The following is an 18,800-nucleotide window of genomic DNA, read 5'->3' as shown; positions in this document are numbered from 1 at the left end:
ATTTTTGTGTACCCAGCCATTTCTGTATTTCCCAAAATAATATACCAATGAGAAACACAGTAAACAGTTCTTTCTAACTATCTCATCTGGAATTATGTCTCCCATTTTAACTTTTCCTTTGAAAAGAAACCACTGAGTCTAACACTGCTTTAACGACATTTTTAGAATACAAATGTAATTATACTCTGCATATGTGAACCTCAATGCTAAAATTTAGCTTCATCTATCCATAACTGTGCATCAGTTGCCGGGAGACCAAAGATTATGCTGCTCACTGTCTTTCTTTCTCTTGCTTTGTATTTCAACAGCCTTCAACATCCCTTTGCATACTAACAGCTGCACTGTTAGTATGGTACTTTTGCTCTTTAAATTGTTTCAGTGATTGTGTGAGCAGATTGAGGTCAGTATAATGCCCTCGAAATTCCAAGTGGCAAAGCACTTGTGTTATGGACATAAAATCTGTGATGCCCATAGCCCAGACTTTTCTACATAAAAATACACTGACTCTGACCCAGTTATCCAGCTTTGGCCCAGGTTTAAAAAAACCTATTAAAAAAAAAAAAAATGTTCCAAAGGAGCACATTAGGAGAAACTCATATATTGCAAACATTAGACACAGGCTGGCAGAAACTCGTATATTGCAAACGCTAGACACAGGCAAAGCATCAGGATACCAGTCTGTAGAGACCAGGCTCAAATGTAAAATTCATCAAAATAAAGTTCTAAAGTATAAATACAGACTTTCTATATGGACGATGACAGCCCAAGCCATTACTGGTCTTCTAGCTGTATTTCCTAATTCACACAAAACCTTGAAATTAAGTACTGCCAGAAGTAAAAGTTACACTTCTCATGTTTTGCCTTAGTAATAACTAAACAACTAGCAATAACAGCAATAACTCTGTAGCTGAAGACAGCTATTCTTAATTTGGTATTATTTTGCTAGAATCACTGCTGATTTAACTTTGCCCATGCAGACTCTCTGAATCCATAGCTCCACATCCATACAGCAGGCAGTCAATTTCTGGGGGTGCATTGTCTGGGTGTGCTGCCCAGCCCTGGCTGGAAATGCTCTGGTGTTTGGCAAGTGCTCACTGACAGTGAATCTGCAGGAATGCACAGACATGAAAGGTATTATTACATTGCTATTTGTTATGCTAATTTTCTTAAGGGCCTGTCGGAATTTCATTATAAACCATATTTTCAAGGAGCTCATAAATCAACCATGAAATGTATTCTGTGCTCACACTTTCACAGACTGAATGAGACCCAATGACTTGATTTTGCCAATTTAAAGGGGAAAAGAAAAAGAGAAAGAGGGTTTATTAAAATTCTATTTATTAATTTTTCAAACATAACTTGCAAATTTAAAGACACTATTAAAGCACTGCTAAAGAGAGCACTGCAAAGCTTCCAGCGCTTGTGAATGCTGAGCTTCACTTACTCCATAATTTTGTTACTGTCTGGAAATCTAATTAAACTCATGAAAACTTAATAAAGTTGGCTAATATCTCTGTTTTGGCTGAGGTTTGTACCCCTCCCTTTCTCTCTGTCACTGGGAGTTCAGTGCTGCTGAACGTTCCAGCCTCACACACAGAGCTCCAGGCAGCTGAGAGCCCCCAGGTGTGCTGCAGCCTCTGGAGATCCAGGGCTCTCGGGTCACAGGGACCAATAACTGTTCTGCCCTGGCTCTGGCACTCCCTGGCAGCTCCAGCTGGGAATTCACATCCCAAGTCACATTCTGCAACAGAAAATCCCTGCTGACAAAAGTGAGGCAGAAACCCAGCCTTGAAATCCAGCCTGAATACCTGTGAGATGGATCAGCATCAAGAGAGGTGAGTTGCTGATGCAAGTTAATTACTGTTACCAAATTAAACTACTGCAACATGACTGCCTTTACTGACCACTGTAATAGGCATCCAATAGTCATCCATATCACATTGCACATCATCAGCCAACCTCAGATTTTTAAATTTGTTTTTTATTCCTTCTCCTAGTCCACAGGGCTTCCAGCTAAAAGCATTTCAGAGCTCTGAACATAGTCACAACCAACAAACCTAGCTGTCAGTTAGATCCTGGTGAGTTAGAAATCAACAACAGAAATATCCTTACAAATACAAGTAAACAGTCATGACATATCCTAAACACTAGCAAGAGTGAGATCTATTTTATTTTTATTTTATTCAGCAAACATACAGTAAAAATTTTTAACTGCAAATTGTCCTCGTGTGAGATGCTTTGTTTTTGTATCAAAGCAAAGCATTAAAAGATCAATCCTTAAAAGCTTAACAACAAAAAAGGCCAAGTGCAATCTACATACACTGAAACTAATTACTTTTATGACAATCTACTTATCCACCACATCAGTCTGGCAACCTAATAAATGAATTCCCAGAGTCTTAGTGTCTACAGGTTGTGCCATATGGCAATGCAAAGTTAGATTTAGATGTGATTTCAGTGTCACAATGGTTGTCTTTAAAGGCACAAACAAGTGCACTAATACACGAGGAATTAAATGATTTTTAGAAATTTAACATTAAATAATTTTCACTTTTCTGAATGGTGACTCATGGAGACCATAGTGCTCTGCCAGGATTATGAATTTTTCACTATTGATGGGTGTGTTGCTGTCACAGGAGAGCTAAGAATGGACCTCATAAGGAGGAGAAAACACTTGCAATGGATGTTCTGTGCAATATTGGAGAGGGGTTGCAAAAACAAAAAAAAAAAAAGATGAACTGTGTCATGGTTTGAGCCTGGCACAGAGCCAGTGCCCCCCATGAAAATGCCTTCACCCTGGTGTCTGCTGTGAGATGTGACCAGGAATAAGCAAAACAGGCTCTAACTTAAACATAAAGAACACTTTATTACTTAAACTACAGGAAAATAGGGAAAGACCATAAGGAAAAAAAAAAAAAAAAAATTGAAAACCTTACAAAAAAAACCACTTTCCTCCTCCCCACTCCCTGACTTTCCCAATCCGATACATTCTCCCAAAACACCAACTGCCCAGCCCGGCACGACACTTTAGTATACTCAAACTGCAGTTCATGAAGAGGAAAGGAGTCCTTCTTGTTCCATAGGCTTCTCCTGGAAACACACTGAAACCTCGTGTGCTTCCTTGTCACTTCGGCACCGCCCGGAAAAAGTCCTTTTGCCGCTTGTGACATCTTCCTTCCATGCCCAGTGCTCTCACCACTGAGACATGGCCAGAGCTGCTTTTAGGGTTGTCTTTCAAGGATGCCTTGTCTCACTCCAAAAAGGCACCGTCTCTGCTTTTGGGACATCTGTCCCCCCCATATTTTTCCAACCCCCTGGGGCCGGGGGGTCCTCACGAATGAACCCTCCTGGTTTTGAGGCACTGCCTCCCCCTAAATGCAGTCTGTGTCACAGGAACAACTGAGTCCATGGCCACAAGAAAAGTCCAGCCAAAAGGCCACTCCAAATCATCTCTCCCCATCCAATCATCTCCACGTTCTTCGGGCCAGGTCCTTGTCTCATCTCATCTCTTATCTCCCTTCTTATTCAGCTTCGAGGAGGATTAGCATTTTTGCAAGGCCCCAATCATGAAAGAAAGGGTTAAAAGTTTTCAGTCTCTGTCTATCTCAGAATGCTGGTAGAATGCTGGTACTCCCACAGGTGCTGCTGCTCCACCGGCCAGGCTGCACTCTTCCCTCCCCTTTCTCCTCCTGGGCGGCTGCTATCACATTCGGTGTCGCCGGCTCTCTCTCTCTCTCTCTCTCTCCTGGGGGGGGGAATGGCTGCCCGAGGGCTGACTCCCTGGGATCTTCCACCCTTCCATCCTCGAAGCCCCCTCAACCCCCATCTCTGTCCAGGCCCCGGGCCTACCGCATGGCTGCCCCTCCCCCGCCCAGCAGCAAGGCTGGACAGGGGAGGGTGATCTGACCTCTTCGAAGCGACGTCCCAAGAGAGAGTGCCAAGGGCAGTGCCTTGCTTTTAACCCCTGTGTATTCTCGGAGGTGTGTCCAAACCCCACTGGCTACACCGGGTGCCAGTCTCAAACCCAAAACCTTCATTGGTTTGACCACAGCTTCCCAGAATTCCCACTCCTTCCTGGTCAAACCACCACAACTGTTATGTCAGAGAAAATGCCAACAAGGACAAATATTTGTGAGACCACATTTCATATTCCCAAATAAAAGACACTGAAATCCTTGCAGAGGCTAGATGAAATCTGATGTATCCTTGGTGTACTTCAGAACAAAGACAGTATCATGGATTCCAGATCTGTTTGCTCTCCCCCCAGGAGAAGTAAAGCTGACATTCCTCATCCATCAGCATGGACAATGGCTCACAGTGATATAAACTAGTGGTTTCCAGGCAAGGGGCACCTCACGTGGCTTTGAAAGAGAGAGGAGGGTTGGAGCACCATGTGCTCCCCTTCCCATGGAATCAAGATGCAGATCCCTTCTGTGGAAGAGTCAGGAGCTCCCTCAGTGCAGTTACAGCCTCCAACCCAGATGAGCACAGACCTGCCAGCAGCTACAGTCAGAGCCACGTTAAACAGGATAGAGATGTGGGCTACAGACATCAGCTGACAGTAGAACAGCTCAAACAGAGAGTTGTCTTTTCCAACCCTTCACTGGCCTGACTCTGGGACTCTTGATGCTGAGAACAATCAGAAAAAAAAAGGTCTATAAGAATTTAAAAGCTTCACAGAATAAGAAACCCAGGGCTCAAAGGTGCTGGGAGACACACCTTTCTTAAGAAATGAAATTTCATCATGTTAAGTAACAGCAGAGCTCCAGCCTTTTGGAATGTTTTTTGAAACAAAACACACAACAATTTGCACATAAATAATTAGAATGATGACCTAATTGCCCATACTATTTAAAAAGTTCTGGCTAGGAACACTGGAGACCCACAAAACAGTGCCAGCTCCAAGAACAGTAGCTCCAAAGCTGGACACCTCACCCCAAGGAAAGTTCAGCTCTCCCTGGCAAGCAGGAAAATATCCAAACAGATTTCATGGCTTCTGGCAAGGTAAAGCATCACAGCTGAAACGTCTGCCCTTGCAGAAATCACAGTTGAAATTTTACATGACTTTCAGCATGATTCAAGTGCCCCAAGGTATGCAGGGCATGTGGGCCTGAGAGAGCAGCTGAGGAAGCCCAGCTCTGGATGCACATGGGTGCCTCACTGGAAGTTTCCCAGGCACAGGGATTCAGGCACATGTAGTTTTCGTAGCTGATGAAGGGAGAGAGGGTCTCTCCCAAAATCTCAGAAGGGACACCAGTAACTGACCAGCCGTGATCCCACATGTCTGTGTGTCCTGAATCAAGGAAAAGTAGCCTCAATCACTTCATTAAGCCATGTATATTCATGACCCTTTTCTCCATCCTGTCAGTAATAAACCAAATGGCAAAGCACTGAGCCTGGAAACAGCTGATATTGACTCAGTTCCCAACTTGGTCCAGGGCTGGTCCAAGGATCTCCTCTCACAGAACAGGGCTTTTCCCATTTATGTACGAGCTAAAACCTTCCATTTAACCCTGGCACTGTGTAGCTTCTTACAGCCAGACGAAGTCAGAAAATAACCCCTCAACAACTACAGCCTAGAAAATAGAAAAGGGATCCAATATTTAATCCTTAATCCTTCCATGGGGCCAGAGGCCATGTGTCTCTCAGTCCTACCATGCTGTACACAGCAGAGAGCTGAGCTCCTCTCCTCCTAACCCAGAATGGCTCCAGACAAAGCCACCTACAATATTTCAGCTCTTTCCATCCACTTCCTAAAGCTTATATCATGAGCATACCCACAGTCCAGACAGAACAGATGCCACCACATCCAAACCCAAATTCAACCCTGCAGATGAGGGTCAGGTATCTCTGAGCCCCCAGCACATCGTGCTGTGACTGGGTTTATAAACTCAGCCTATACAGCAGCAGAGACCAAACCTGGAGCAAGCATTCCCCAAGCACCTGAAATGGTGTTGGAAAACATGAAGAAGGGATATGTGATGGACCACTACCTGGCAAGCTCCTCCTGGGGCTGGATGCTGCAGGGGTAGCTAATTGTTTTCATTTGCTGTGCTATGAAATCCCAATACTACCTTCCCCCAGACCAGGGAAGTACTGACCATTTAACATTCTTTTCAGACTTGGTTCTGCTTCACTGAAGACATAGTTACTATAAAATTAGCAAACTGCAAAATCCCTAACGCTAATTGATATTATTTATAAAGGATGAGCATTGCTTTCACCCTAATGTTTTATGAGAATAAACCTTTCTAATAATTGTACAAAATCAAAGAGGAAGATACGGCCCTCTGTTTTAAACAAACTTCAAATAGTTTTTGGCATATTTGGTTTGTTGTTATCATTGCTTTGTTTTTAAAGTTCAGTATCTGCTAGAGATGTCATTTTCCCTTTTAATGTTGGCAATTTTCCAAATTCTAAGGAAGTTTCCCAGCACTTCACATGCTGTCACAGCATCTTCAAGCCATCTTTACAGCTCTTCCATCGTATTTTCTATAAAGAAAAACTTTCAGCTCATCATTGCAGCAGCTGCTAATGAAGATTTCTAGGCATTCTTCTAATTGATGAGGAGAGAATGACAAATATTTTAAGTATCCATTAAGCTGTGCTAAATCAATGGTGATTTACCCAGAATTTCTATAGGAGCATACAGCACATCCACTTTAATATCAAGTGAGTTAATTGTGATCAATGATACTACAGCAGAAGGCAAACGAATCCTTAATGACAAGAAACTTCGCGTGCAATAAAAATAGAAGCTAACAAGAAACCTCCTTGCTGCATTTTTCACATTACATCATTAGTAACTACTGTACTGGAAAAATGAAAAGGAAAATATGAACATTTTAAAGACTTCTACAGATCAATCAATTTTACAAAACATAATAGGATAAAGAAAAAAATGGTAAGATTTTCTATCATTCTTTTTTTATGTACATACATTTTGGAAATTTATTTTAATGGGTATTAGATCAATGAAAAAGTTATCATCACAGAATTCAGGGTTATTTTTTTAGCCACTGAATACAAGACTGGGGTCTCTATGGGTGTCCTTGTCTCACTTTTACAACCTCTTTTGTTTGACTTGTAGGTTTTAATGTGCATCATAACACCTCTCATCCAGCAGTAAGAAATTCTCTGGGGAACACTTGCAGAAAATAGGACATTGAGTCCATAATTAAAGTAATCTCTTCCCAGGCAGATGCTTCAGTTGGCTCTGTTATCACATATTACAAAAGGCATCTTGAGGCCCATAAAATGTGTGGCAAATAGCTTTGGAGATGAGAAACAGCAATTTTTCATCTAATTTTGATCCATAGACATGTAAGTACTGTATTGCCACTTTTGGTATGAAGCCAAATAACTATTGTGGTTGTTGAAATAAGCTTGGCAGTAACCAAAATTAAAGAGTACTCCAGCTTTTATCATCAGTCAGGAAAGCCTTTTTCTAGCCATCTTTGCACTTAGCAAATAAGCATGCCATCTCAAATATACGAGTTAATGCCTACATCTGGATTTAGAAGAAAGGCTTTATACAGCTTAACTTACCATACATATTCTCTCTCCATTTGTGTGTTAAAGCCATCGCTCAAATTATGGCCCTGACATCTTCACTGCATTGCCAAACTGTCTGTGATATTGATTGGGAGTGTTTCTACTATTTATTATTTGCATTTTAGGATGTTTAGGACACTGCTCTTTGAATGTGTAAGTAGGTTCTGCAAAGTAATTTGTTCCTATCAGTTATAATGCTTTGCATAAACACTGATGGTGATAGGAGCTGGCTGAATTTGAGGAACAGGTTTTTACTTCCTGACTGCAGCAATATGTTCAACATGGGCAAAATTTGACCTCAGACTACTGAAGTACTGAAAATAAAGACAGAATTACTTTCTTCCATTATTCATTTCTTCAAAACTGTTATTTTAAACTCTTCCCTACTTGGGTGGGAAATCACAGAGATTGCTGGAGAGCTTCTTATTCTTTAAGACTTCAAAAATGCATTTTTCACAGAAAATGGCTCAAGCAAATGTACATTGCTACTTGAGCTAAACAGCTTATGTTGATCTAAGAGGGATATTTGGAAGGTTATAAGAGAAAATGTATTTCTTACATTTCCAGTAAGAACTAAAAAGATTCAAGCCACTCCAAAACAATAAGGAAAACAACACCATCAACCTTAAAACATAATGTTACAGTGCCAATGTACCTGTAAAATAGGTAATGAAAATAGCCATTAATCACTAACAAGAGCCACAAAACAGTATGGGAAATACTTCAATAATATGCTTTTAAATAAAAATGTATCATTTGAATTGGTGTAGCATCTTCAAATCTTTTAGCTGGTAACTCTGCTGTACAACAGATAACTCTGTTCTACAGATCACAGTCATTCTGAATACTCAAAATCAAGTTTTTCCAGCAGGAGGGCAGCAAAAGCTGATCAAATGTTTTTGTTGTCTTCAAGTTTAGTGTTTAGGTGCTCTTTCTTTCTTGTTTTTAAACTCTTGCTAAAATTCAGCCTAACGAGAACATTGTTATACAGACAAAGGGAGAATTTCTTCCTTGCTGAATATTACTGTGTGTCTACATAATATTTTGTAGATCACTCTATTAAAGATCCTCCAAACAAACAAGGTGAGAAAATTTAATTTGTAAGAACTGAAATTATGGTCAGAACATCCTTATATGCCCTTATCTGTGTACACAAACGAAGAAAAATTTAAAAAAATATTGTGAAGGCATGAATTTTAAAAGAATGGGAAAGTGTTGCCTGTGCCTTTGATGACAGCATGAACACACCTGATTGCTCTGCTGGACCAAGGGCAGTGCTCAGCACCCTGCAGGATCAAGCTCTTCACCAAATCATTTGGCAATAGTCCCTTGCAAGAAGTCAAGGACTCCCCAGAAACAAGACAATTCATTTGACTCCATTCATGCACTGGACATTTTATCTGCTTCAGAGATGGCATTGAAATGATCAGGCTCCAACAGCCCACCAGGAGACATTCCAGAGGCACCAGGGACTTTCATGCAGACATGGAATTTAGTTGTACAGGCTCGTCTGCAGGACTGAAATTCATCTTCCTAAAAATTTATCTTCATCTTTTACAATTGTCCTCTGCCTTTGCCTGCACTCATGTTTTATGCTGTAGACAGTAGTTCCAGGTATGGTTAGTGTTCACTCTTTCTATAGCTAACATTTCCAAAAGAACTCCCCAAAACTGGTCAGTGGCTATTTCATTCAGCATATTTCTTCTAGGATGTGATTTTGAAAGGTTTGTTATTGATGAATTATTATTAGGCAAGAAGTATTTCATCAACTGCTGTGATACAGAGGAAAATCTATTAGTGGAAACAGTGTTTGGAGTGTGTGCAATATGTTCTGTACTCCAGTCATGCTTTCAAAATTAAGCCATTTTGAGAAAAGGGGAAGATAAAGCAATGCTTTGAATGAAACAAAGGTTTATGCTGTTGATGAACTAAAATACATTCTGAAAAATCACCCTGAGGTTCAATTTCAGAGATATTTTTATCAAAATTCAAGAGAGAATCTTAAACACAGTTACTCATAACTGATTCACAGATTGTGCATTGATGGCCTCGTGCACAAAAATAATGTGAATGTTGTGCAGAAAAGGAAGAAAGTAAAATCTAATCTCTGCTTCTAGAATAGCTAAATGAACATTTGTAAGAAGGGAAGCAATTCTCACCATGACCATTTTATTATTCAGATAATACTAGTAGAAAATAACTAAATTTCATTTTATTTCATGCAGGAGGTGCCAGAGTCCTATATGAAGCCACAACAAGATCTTTACAGAGAAGCCAAAGGCTATACTGAGCTTCCTTCTGGTATCATACAAGTATGTGATATAATAAATTTGCATCACACAAAGAAAAGAAATTATCCTAATACAGCATAACATTGCAGTTTCTACTCTGCCATTACACAACACTAACAGAAGTAGCATTTTATGCTTCTTATACATCTTTGGATTTAAGTTTGACTAACACCAATAGAATTTTCATGTGCTTTTACTTTAAATTCATGCTTACATAAACATTTTTTCTGGCTTTGTTGGTTCTGCTTTTCTAATACCTACAACACAGTGTGAGGAGTCTAAAATCACAAATGGCCAGTTGTCTGCACACATGGAGATAAGCTTAAAAATAGAGTAGTCCTCTCATTAAAGTGGGCTTTTAGTAGGAGTATCAGTCATCTGAGATAATATTGCACAACAGATTTGACCTACAGGGAAAAATGAAAAAAATTGCAAGATTTTATGAACTTTACACGGTTGCCATTTTTATTCATACCCTTCAGCAAATTTCAACTGTTGAGCAGCCCACTCATTGGAAAGTTCTTGACACAAAGTTAGTTACTGCTGAGGGTGGTGGGGATGGAAATTCCTTTTTATGACTTGGTACAGGATGCTTATGTTTAGGCAGCTGAGTCTGGGTGGGATTCCAATTCACATTTAAAAAATCTTAGAATACATGCCCATGTAAAGGTCCACAAGCAAGCTATGTAGGTAGAGATCCATTTTTGTCAGTGGAGATCTAGATCTTAATTCTGCTGCCTAGAAGTAGTAAAATAATTTGAAACATCCTCAGGAAGCTACTAGGGACCTCATATTCCTGCAGATACCTCTCCCTAGATGTAGAGCTGAATGTTCATGTCTATGGAACCAGATTGCATTCCCATTAACCCTCTGGGGAATTACAGACACACAGCCCATATAAACACCTCCCTGGAGATAGGCACATATCTCATACCCAGTTGAAACAGCTGAAAACCCCTTTTCAGGAGTGGAAAATTAGGTACAACCAGCTTTCACCCTCTCTCATGGTTTTCTTGCTTTGCTCTGAACATTTTTGAGTACTCACCTACGCAGTACCCTCTGTGTTACTATCTTCTGTTAAAAAAAGTTTCTGAAAACACCCACAATTTCTCATTAGTCACCTCAGTCTGCTTTACACAAAAATGATAAAACTGAGACAGAGCTAACAGACAAGTTAAATCTAATTCCACATAGTTGGATGAGCCTTTGCTGTTGGGGGTCATAGAGGAGCCACAATGGTTCCATGCACAGTTTGCATTTCACTGGAAATTAACAAACACAGAAGATGAAGGAGGTAATCTGGGCACCACATCAAAATGGGGCATGAGAGCAGAGCCAAGATAGGAATCAAATATTGGCTCGTGATTTTCAGAATATTACACGTAATGTTGATTGACGGCACAACAATGCCTCTACCCAGGGAAGTGGAAAACCAAGCAAGGGAGTAATTTTTCTTCATAGTTCCACTAGACTGACACACCAGCAAGGAACAATTACTGATGATTTTTTTTCTACAAGGCATAAGTTATAAGCAGTATGGAAAAATAAAAATAACTGCAACACCGGGCTAAATATTGGAACTGACTCTAAGTAGCAACTGTTCCTCATTTGATGCTGCCCATGCTATCCCTGACTCAGAGTCCACACCAATATCACAAAGAGTGCTATGAAATATCCTCCTTCACCCTTTTGTTGCAGTAAAGAGTAGGAAGAGAAATGCAGCACTTGCTGAAGCAGGGAGCTGCTTCTTTACAAAACCCCAAAGTCAAGGCTATCTGTACATTAAGGTTTGCATATGTGTTATGGCACAATCCTCAACTGAATGCAGAGATTGCAAATATAGCAGCAACTAGAATGCTGTGAACAACAGTGTATTTCAGTGTACAATTCTGTGGTACCATAAGAATGTGAGGGAGAAAAACATACACGACCATATAATTGAGAGTTGATGATACATAAATACAAGGGACTTAAGGGACCTCATTTCTGATAGATGCTGTTTTCTGTTTACTTTATGTTATTATTTGTGTGTATTATCATTGTGTACAAACATAATTGGGTACTTAATCTTTAAGATTATCATTTGTACTTCTTTAAAACAATTGAAAAAACCACAGTAAACAGTGTCTTAAATGGCAGTTTAGCTAAGTGGTTTACCAGGGGAGTGTGGTTCCTTCAGACAATAGAGATCTTTCCCACCCTGGCTAGAGAACTAATATAGTAAAGCATGTAATCTTCTTGGCTGTTTATTCAATATTTCTATAATTATTATCATAGGTTTTCTATAAATGCTTTAAATAGGTAACCAAGTCTCTCAATCACAGACTTCATGCTCTGTAGTGTTTATACAGCATGATATTTTGAGTTCATAATTAACACCATTGCCAGTTCCTGAAACAGGCTTAAACACATGGGCATGAAAAGACCAGTTCTGGAAGAGGAGGCTTCAAACTTCCCAGAAAGGAGCTGTAACTTTAAGTGATTATGGGAAGAGCCATATTCTCAGTGAAAAACACATCATCTTTCTTGAAAATGTCTTCCAACAGTTCAGCTGTCTGCCTCAGCATTCAGCCCCAGACTTTTTCCAGGAGCTGTGCTGAGAATCAGTTTCTCCTGCCTCAACAGAAGTGATGTGCCAGGGCCCTGCCTCAGCCACCACTGCTGTCTTACCTCTGTGCTCACAGAGAGGGACCACCACAGCTCATTCCCATTCCTATTGAGCCATTTGCACCGTAGGCTGTGCTAATTAAGTGTCACAAAAGATGTGATTTTAGCACTTAATAGCTTATTAGACTCTGCCTATACTCAGCAGATATCTTTACAGAAGTCCAGTCTTCCATTAATAGAAGTTATAGTGGATATATAGACACAATCATAATTATTAAACACCTGTTCAGCGACTAATACAAATAGTTACACAAGAAAAACACTTATTCTTCTAGGTACATTCTACCGCCTGCAATTCTATTTAATATAATAGCTGGAACTTCTGCAATAAACCCTGCTGGTGGTCAAAACAAAATATGCTTTTGCTATTTAGGTCAGCTTTATCACTTTTGCAAACTACCAAGTTAAGCCATCTATAAAACAACAGGCTTAACATCCTAAGATGCAGCCCAGCATGCCACCCTGCTTAACAGCCATTATTATCCCTGCTGTCAGGCTGAGCTTTAACTAGGTTAGTGTGAGCTTAGAGCAGAAATTACAAACCACCAAACCTAGCTGAAGGATTATGAAGATAATATTTTACAAATTTGCACACAATCAGAGAAATTACTTGTTAGCATAAAGGAGGACCTGCTATTTTGTGGTGGCAAAGAGCATTTACAGATCCTGGCAATTTGTTTGGGAGGCCCTGTGCTCAATACCTGTTTAACACAGTCCTAAGTTATTGCTAAGAAAACTATTCTGTAATAAATGATGCATTTTAGCTTTCATTTCCTCAGCTCAGCTGGCCGTATCTATGGTGAAAACACACTAAAGGGTCACATTAAGATGTACTACAGGAACACCAACAGCACTCTGTGTTTCTCTTAGAAGTGTATTTCATAGAAAGGTATTTTTAATATTCATTCAGTAGCCATAATAAGGTGAAATAATTTTAAAAGCCCATTTTCCTTGCAGAGCTGTGCCCCACATCCCTCCCCACAGCACAGCAATACTCTTGTGTATCCCTCACTGGCTGTGTCAATAACCTGAGTGTGGCCAGGAGCCTCCTCCTGCACCATGACTGGGAAATGCAAGGGCTGGGAACTGGGAATGGATACACTGACAGCAGGAATATTTCTGGCAGTTTATAAACAAATCACATTGTAGCAGGGAGGATTGTTGTTGGGAATGCCCAAATTTACAGGTATAAATGGTCTGCCAGGCTACTGATTTTTATGAAACTTAGTGTCTTAAACCTCAACCTCCTTATCATGTTTGTTTGCTTACCAGTGGATACAAGAGCTAAAAGGAAGAACAGGCTGACAGCATCACTGCACAAATCTCATGTTTTAGGGCTCCTGTCTTTCAGGACTGAGCTCTACAATAGCACACCAAAAAGCCCAGATGAAGTGAAAAGGAATTTTGCCCATGATGGCTACAGGGTCTTGACTTTGTATCACATCCACAGAATTCCACTGCTTCAGTGGAAGCCAGAACTGTGTGTGCAGTTAATAAAAGCTATCTGTGCATCTATAGCAAAAGCTGCCTGGCCTGTGAGAGATTTGCCTGGTGACCTTTGTTCAGTTCCTCCTGAGAATTGTCCAGGGAGAGGAATCAACACTCAAAAATCGCATGTCAAAGCCAATGCTAATTAATAACCTTATTATCCATCCCCAGAGAGGTCAAAGACTAATGAGCTGATCTGAATCACAGACAAATTGGCAACACACAATATAGGAAGTTCTTACTTATACTGAACTATAGTCAGAGTCTACAAATTCATGTATCTTTCTAAGCACTTCCAATTTATACTAAGTTAAACAAAAATTAATTAAATTTATATATTAAATGTAATCTATATTAAATTTAAACTTTATATTCAATTGAAAGTGTTAAGAAAACTTATTATTTGCTATAAAGGCACAAAAGGAGACAAATAAGATAGAGAGTCCTCTGGAACTCTTGTATTCAGGGAACTGGGTAAGGTAGGCAGACTAACACTGTACCCCAAAAATAGCTTTGTTTACTGCAATGTGTGATTTAGTAAGCAGGAGAAACACAAGCTGAGGCAAGAAAGTGTGGGCAGCTGAAGAAAAATTGAGGAGGAGGATTAGAGGTAAAACATATTTCCCCTCTTTACATTTCCTTCAACTGATGATCATGTTTACCCAGTATTCCTGCAGACAAGTGTGATCCTGGAGTAAACACCAACTCCAGAGAAGCTGAGCCTTTTCACTCTGGTCTGAATTCGTACTATGGAAAAGCAAACTGATATAACTGCAGCATTTTGGTCATCCTCAAAGACAAAACAGTATCACCCATGTAGCATCATTACACCTCATGGGAGACGTTCAGAAAAGCCACCAAGACTGACCCAGGGACCCTGGGAGCAGCTGTGGTGCTTGGCTCTCAGCCCTGCCAGATGTAGGTTTACATCCATGCTGCAAACTACCCAGTCAAAAATAAATTCAGATTTCTGCTATGCATGGCTAAGGACTTCCCAAACACAGTGGGAACACCACCTTTGTTCAAGGGGTGCTTACAGCAAAGAGGTGGATTATGACTTACAGAGGAAATTAGGGGTTTGATTTCCAAAACTGTTCAGTGCTGGTCTAACTCTGTTACCACTGAAGCCAGGGTTGAACCTTCCATGGATTTCAAGATAGACAAGCATTCATTGCCTTAGAAAAATATTCCTTTAATTTCACTTAAATGAGAGTCAGCATTCATAATAGTATTTGTATTTCTGCAGAGTTATTTGTCAGGTCTTCTTCAACAATGGCAAACATGAACAAAAACCCCAATATAAAACCATGGGGAAAAAATCACCCACAGGAAAATGAATGACTGGTTAGAAATTGACCTCAAACCTCACAATGGAGGGTCATATTTCATAAAAAATACATTCACAGTCACTCCGCAAGTTGGGACCAAAAATTCAACAAATATTTCTTTAATAGCAGGAAAACAAAATAATTCAAGAAAAAAAGGGAGTAAGCAAGAATGAAACAGAGAAGATGTACAGGCAGCTCAAACAAACTTTAGCTGCTTCTTTATCCAAAAGAGAAATAATTTTTAGAAAGAAGTTAAAGGTTGTATAAACCCCATAGCTGACAGATTTCCTCAAGGTATATACAACTGCTGTATGTACAATAAATACACTCTCACAATTTAGCTATCAACCATCAAAACTATTATTTCCCAATTTACTGTTACATGTTTAGAAGAAGACAGAGCCAGAAATAAAAATGTCTCCACATTGTCATCACAGCTAATAAATAATGTATCCTGACAGTATAGGCAAAAAGTGCATTATGTAGGTAAGGGGAAATACTGAATTCACAGGCAAATCAATCCAGAGGTACTGTGCTCACTGTGCTCATCAGCAACTTATGTAGTCAAAGTCAGCTGTTCATTGTTATTTTTTACAAAAGTCAAAATATTTGATTATATGGGTCATTTACCTGCTGCTTCCCAGTATAGATTGAAAGGGAATAATACTCAGAAAACTTGTTTTGACAACAGTAAACACAGAAATGTCTCTGAAATGATGCAATTATTCACTAATGGAATTAGGGAACTAACTGTCTGCCTTTTTTTCTTGAAAATGTCAAACTTGAAATATTTTCTACTTTTGACAGCATTCTCAGTGTATTTTCTCTCTCAAATCTGGTCTATAAAATTCTGGGACAAATAATTAGAAATTACTTGAAGGTAAAAGTTAGTGATATATATGCTAATGATTGAAGATAAGCTATTTTGTTAGAACTTTATTTGGTGCTAAAACATTAAATGATAACTTATGTCTGTAAAACAAATTACCAAAAAAACCCTCTTGGTCATTCTTGGTTCATCGGAAGTTCAGAGTGTTTAAAATTAGGAACAGTAAATACCTGAGTATAGCTACTCTCAAATACTTGCATTTTGTATTGATTCTTACTATATGAATAATATATTTGTGTGATGTTCTAACTCATATTAAATGCAATAATCACAAGACTGTGTCACTGCAAATGGGCCGTATACTTAAAGGATCAATGATATGATTAATTAGAAGAATTAATTTCTTTTAAATGTGAGACTTCCTCATGCTTTGAAAATAAGAAGTCCCAATATGCACAGAAATGCTTCAGCCAGGAAGAACTCAATATTCTCACTTCCAATTACAGTGTACACCTGTCAGTGTACTCTGACTGTTTTACTCAGCAGTGTGAGCAGGCTGGGTGGTTCCATTATCTCCAGAGCGAGTGTCTGCCCATGGCTCTGTGCCCATACGTACATGAAGTTGACACAGCCCGTCCCTGCAGGCGGAGCGATCCAAACAAAGCTGAGGTTGGTGGTTGGGAGATGGCTCACATGGGATGCAACCACGCTGCACATGAACTGGTTTCCAAACTGGTGGTCAGACATAATTCCTGGGAGAAAGAGACAGAGGAAGGAAACAGTAACAAGTGTTAATGGCTCATTGCAAGGTGCTAACAGACCGAGAAATGCGTCTGCCATGTGTTTCATCATGGCAACACGGAATGAAAAAACCCCAGGGGCGTGCAATCAAATAATTAGAATTAATGCCAATGAAAATACTGGAGCTGGCCTTTGCTGGAGCCAAGGCTGACTTTGCATTTACTGCAAGGCTCCGTGTATTTTCTGCTATTAGTCTTCATGAGGCCAATGCCAGAGGAAGTATTTGCATTTTTGAAGGAGGAACTGGATCACAGCTACTGTAAATCAGTTATTCCATTACCTCATTTACACTCATTACAGATCTAAAAGACAATAACACCTGAAGAAAAAAATAAAAAAAAGAAAGAAAGAAAAGTTCTATTTTAGTCAGCAAAATGAAGCTCTTAGAGAAAGGTATTATCTATTAAAAGACATCTATTTGGGAAAACCAGATGAACCCTGGAATCACAAACTCTTCTGATCTGAAGTAAAAGCAACAACCTTCCACAGTTCTACCAGTACATGTTCTTTTGATTTTTCTCTTACTTCTTTCTCATATGTGCTTTTAATACATGAATGAATGCAAATGTCATCTAATAATCCCTCCCCCTGGAATTCACTGCAGTTCAACATTAAACAAAAGAACTGTATTTTTAATGTAAAAAAAATGTCTGACAGCAATCTTTCTCCCCTTGGAGCCCTTTTGTAGTTCCCTACAAAGTCGTACAAACTTGGTTGTTTGTTTGACACCCTTTGGCTTAAAGGAAGGCAATCTTATCAGAATGGATCACTGCACCTTTACTTCTCCTAAATGAAAGAGTAAATGATAAAACTATTCTTTTAAACACAGTTATCAGAAGAGAATGCCTTGTTCCAAGTTACTTCAAATATTGAACCTTCATTTCAGAAAACAGTGACATGGGCTGAAACATTGCTAATAGGATCAGAAGGAAAAGGCAATGGGAGCAGGCAGTACTGTGCTCAAAAAGGTCACAGCCAGCTATTTGGTGATTGCATCTCAAAGTTTATAGTGGCTGGTATTTCCTGAATTTGCTTGTTGCAATTCAAACAATAATAGAGAAATAAAGCCTGTGTCTTGTCGTAGTGTACACCACAGCACACGCCACAGCTGACACAGGCAGAGTACTCAGAGCATCACCATACAATTTCAGAAAGCTTCAACCCCTGCAGAGCAACACCATACCACTTCAGAAGGCTTCAGGTGTCTGCCCATACAGAGCAACATCACTTCAGAAGACTGTCCTTCTATCATCACTTCAAGCATCTGCCCTCCTTGCTCTTTAGCCCAACCTTTTATTCTCTCATGTTGGTGACCTGCCCCTGTGTGCCCTCTGTTCCCTTTGGTGTTGGTCAGTGCCCCTGGGCACTCCCTGGCTCATTGCTGTCAGTGCTGCTCACCTGCTGCTCACAGCTGTGCCCACTGGGGACGGGGCTCAGCCACAGCCCCATCCCAATCACCACACACTGTGTGCCTACAATCTCTGAGTATCAGAATCCTTTATGACTGAGTTTTTGGGAATTCTCCTGTAATGTGAATGCAGCAATTTTTTGTAAGCCCCCACAGATCCAGATGTGGAAGGAGTTTGCAAGTGAGAGTTTTACACCAAGGAGGGGATAAATCCTTCCTAATGCAAGCACACTGCTCCACTGAGTACCCCCAGGGACTGGATGCCAGCAGTACCTTGCATGAAGTGGGGGCTGTCTCACAAGCAAAACATTTCATATTTTACAGACAAAAGGCAATGTCTGAAATCCTGGTCAGGTACTGGTGAGGATGACAGATTATAGCTCAAGGTTATGGATGTTATTTATCCTCAGGGTTATGAAATTCTAAACCAGCTG

General features: G+C 39.9%; 1 protein-coding gene across 3 annotated transcripts in view; it reads right to left on the bottom strand.

The window, feature by feature from the left end:
• Positions 1-18,800, bottom strand: part of RELN (reelin) — a 283,741-nt gene that overhangs the window by 185,285 nt on the left and 79,656 nt on the right. For all 3 annotated transcript variants that reach the window (XM_064702887.1, XM_064702886.1, XM_064702888.1), the window contains exon 3: positions 16,774-16,909. In XM_064702887.1, coding sequence (XP_064558957.1) covers positions 16,774-16,909 — 136 coding nt within the window. The remainder of the gene's footprint in view (positions 1-16,773; positions 16,910-18,800) is intronic.

Source organism: Zonotrichia leucophrys, chromosome 1A (assembly GCF_028769735.1).
Source record: "Zonotrichia leucophrys gambelii isolate GWCS_2022_RI chromosome 1A, RI_Zleu_2.0, whole genome shotgun sequence".
Lineage (NCBI taxonomy): Eukaryota > Metazoa > Chordata > Aves > Passeriformes > Passerellidae > Zonotrichia > Zonotrichia leucophrys.
The sequence above is the reverse complement of the archived record's forward strand: the minus strand, read 5'-3'. Positions and strand labels throughout refer to the sequence as shown.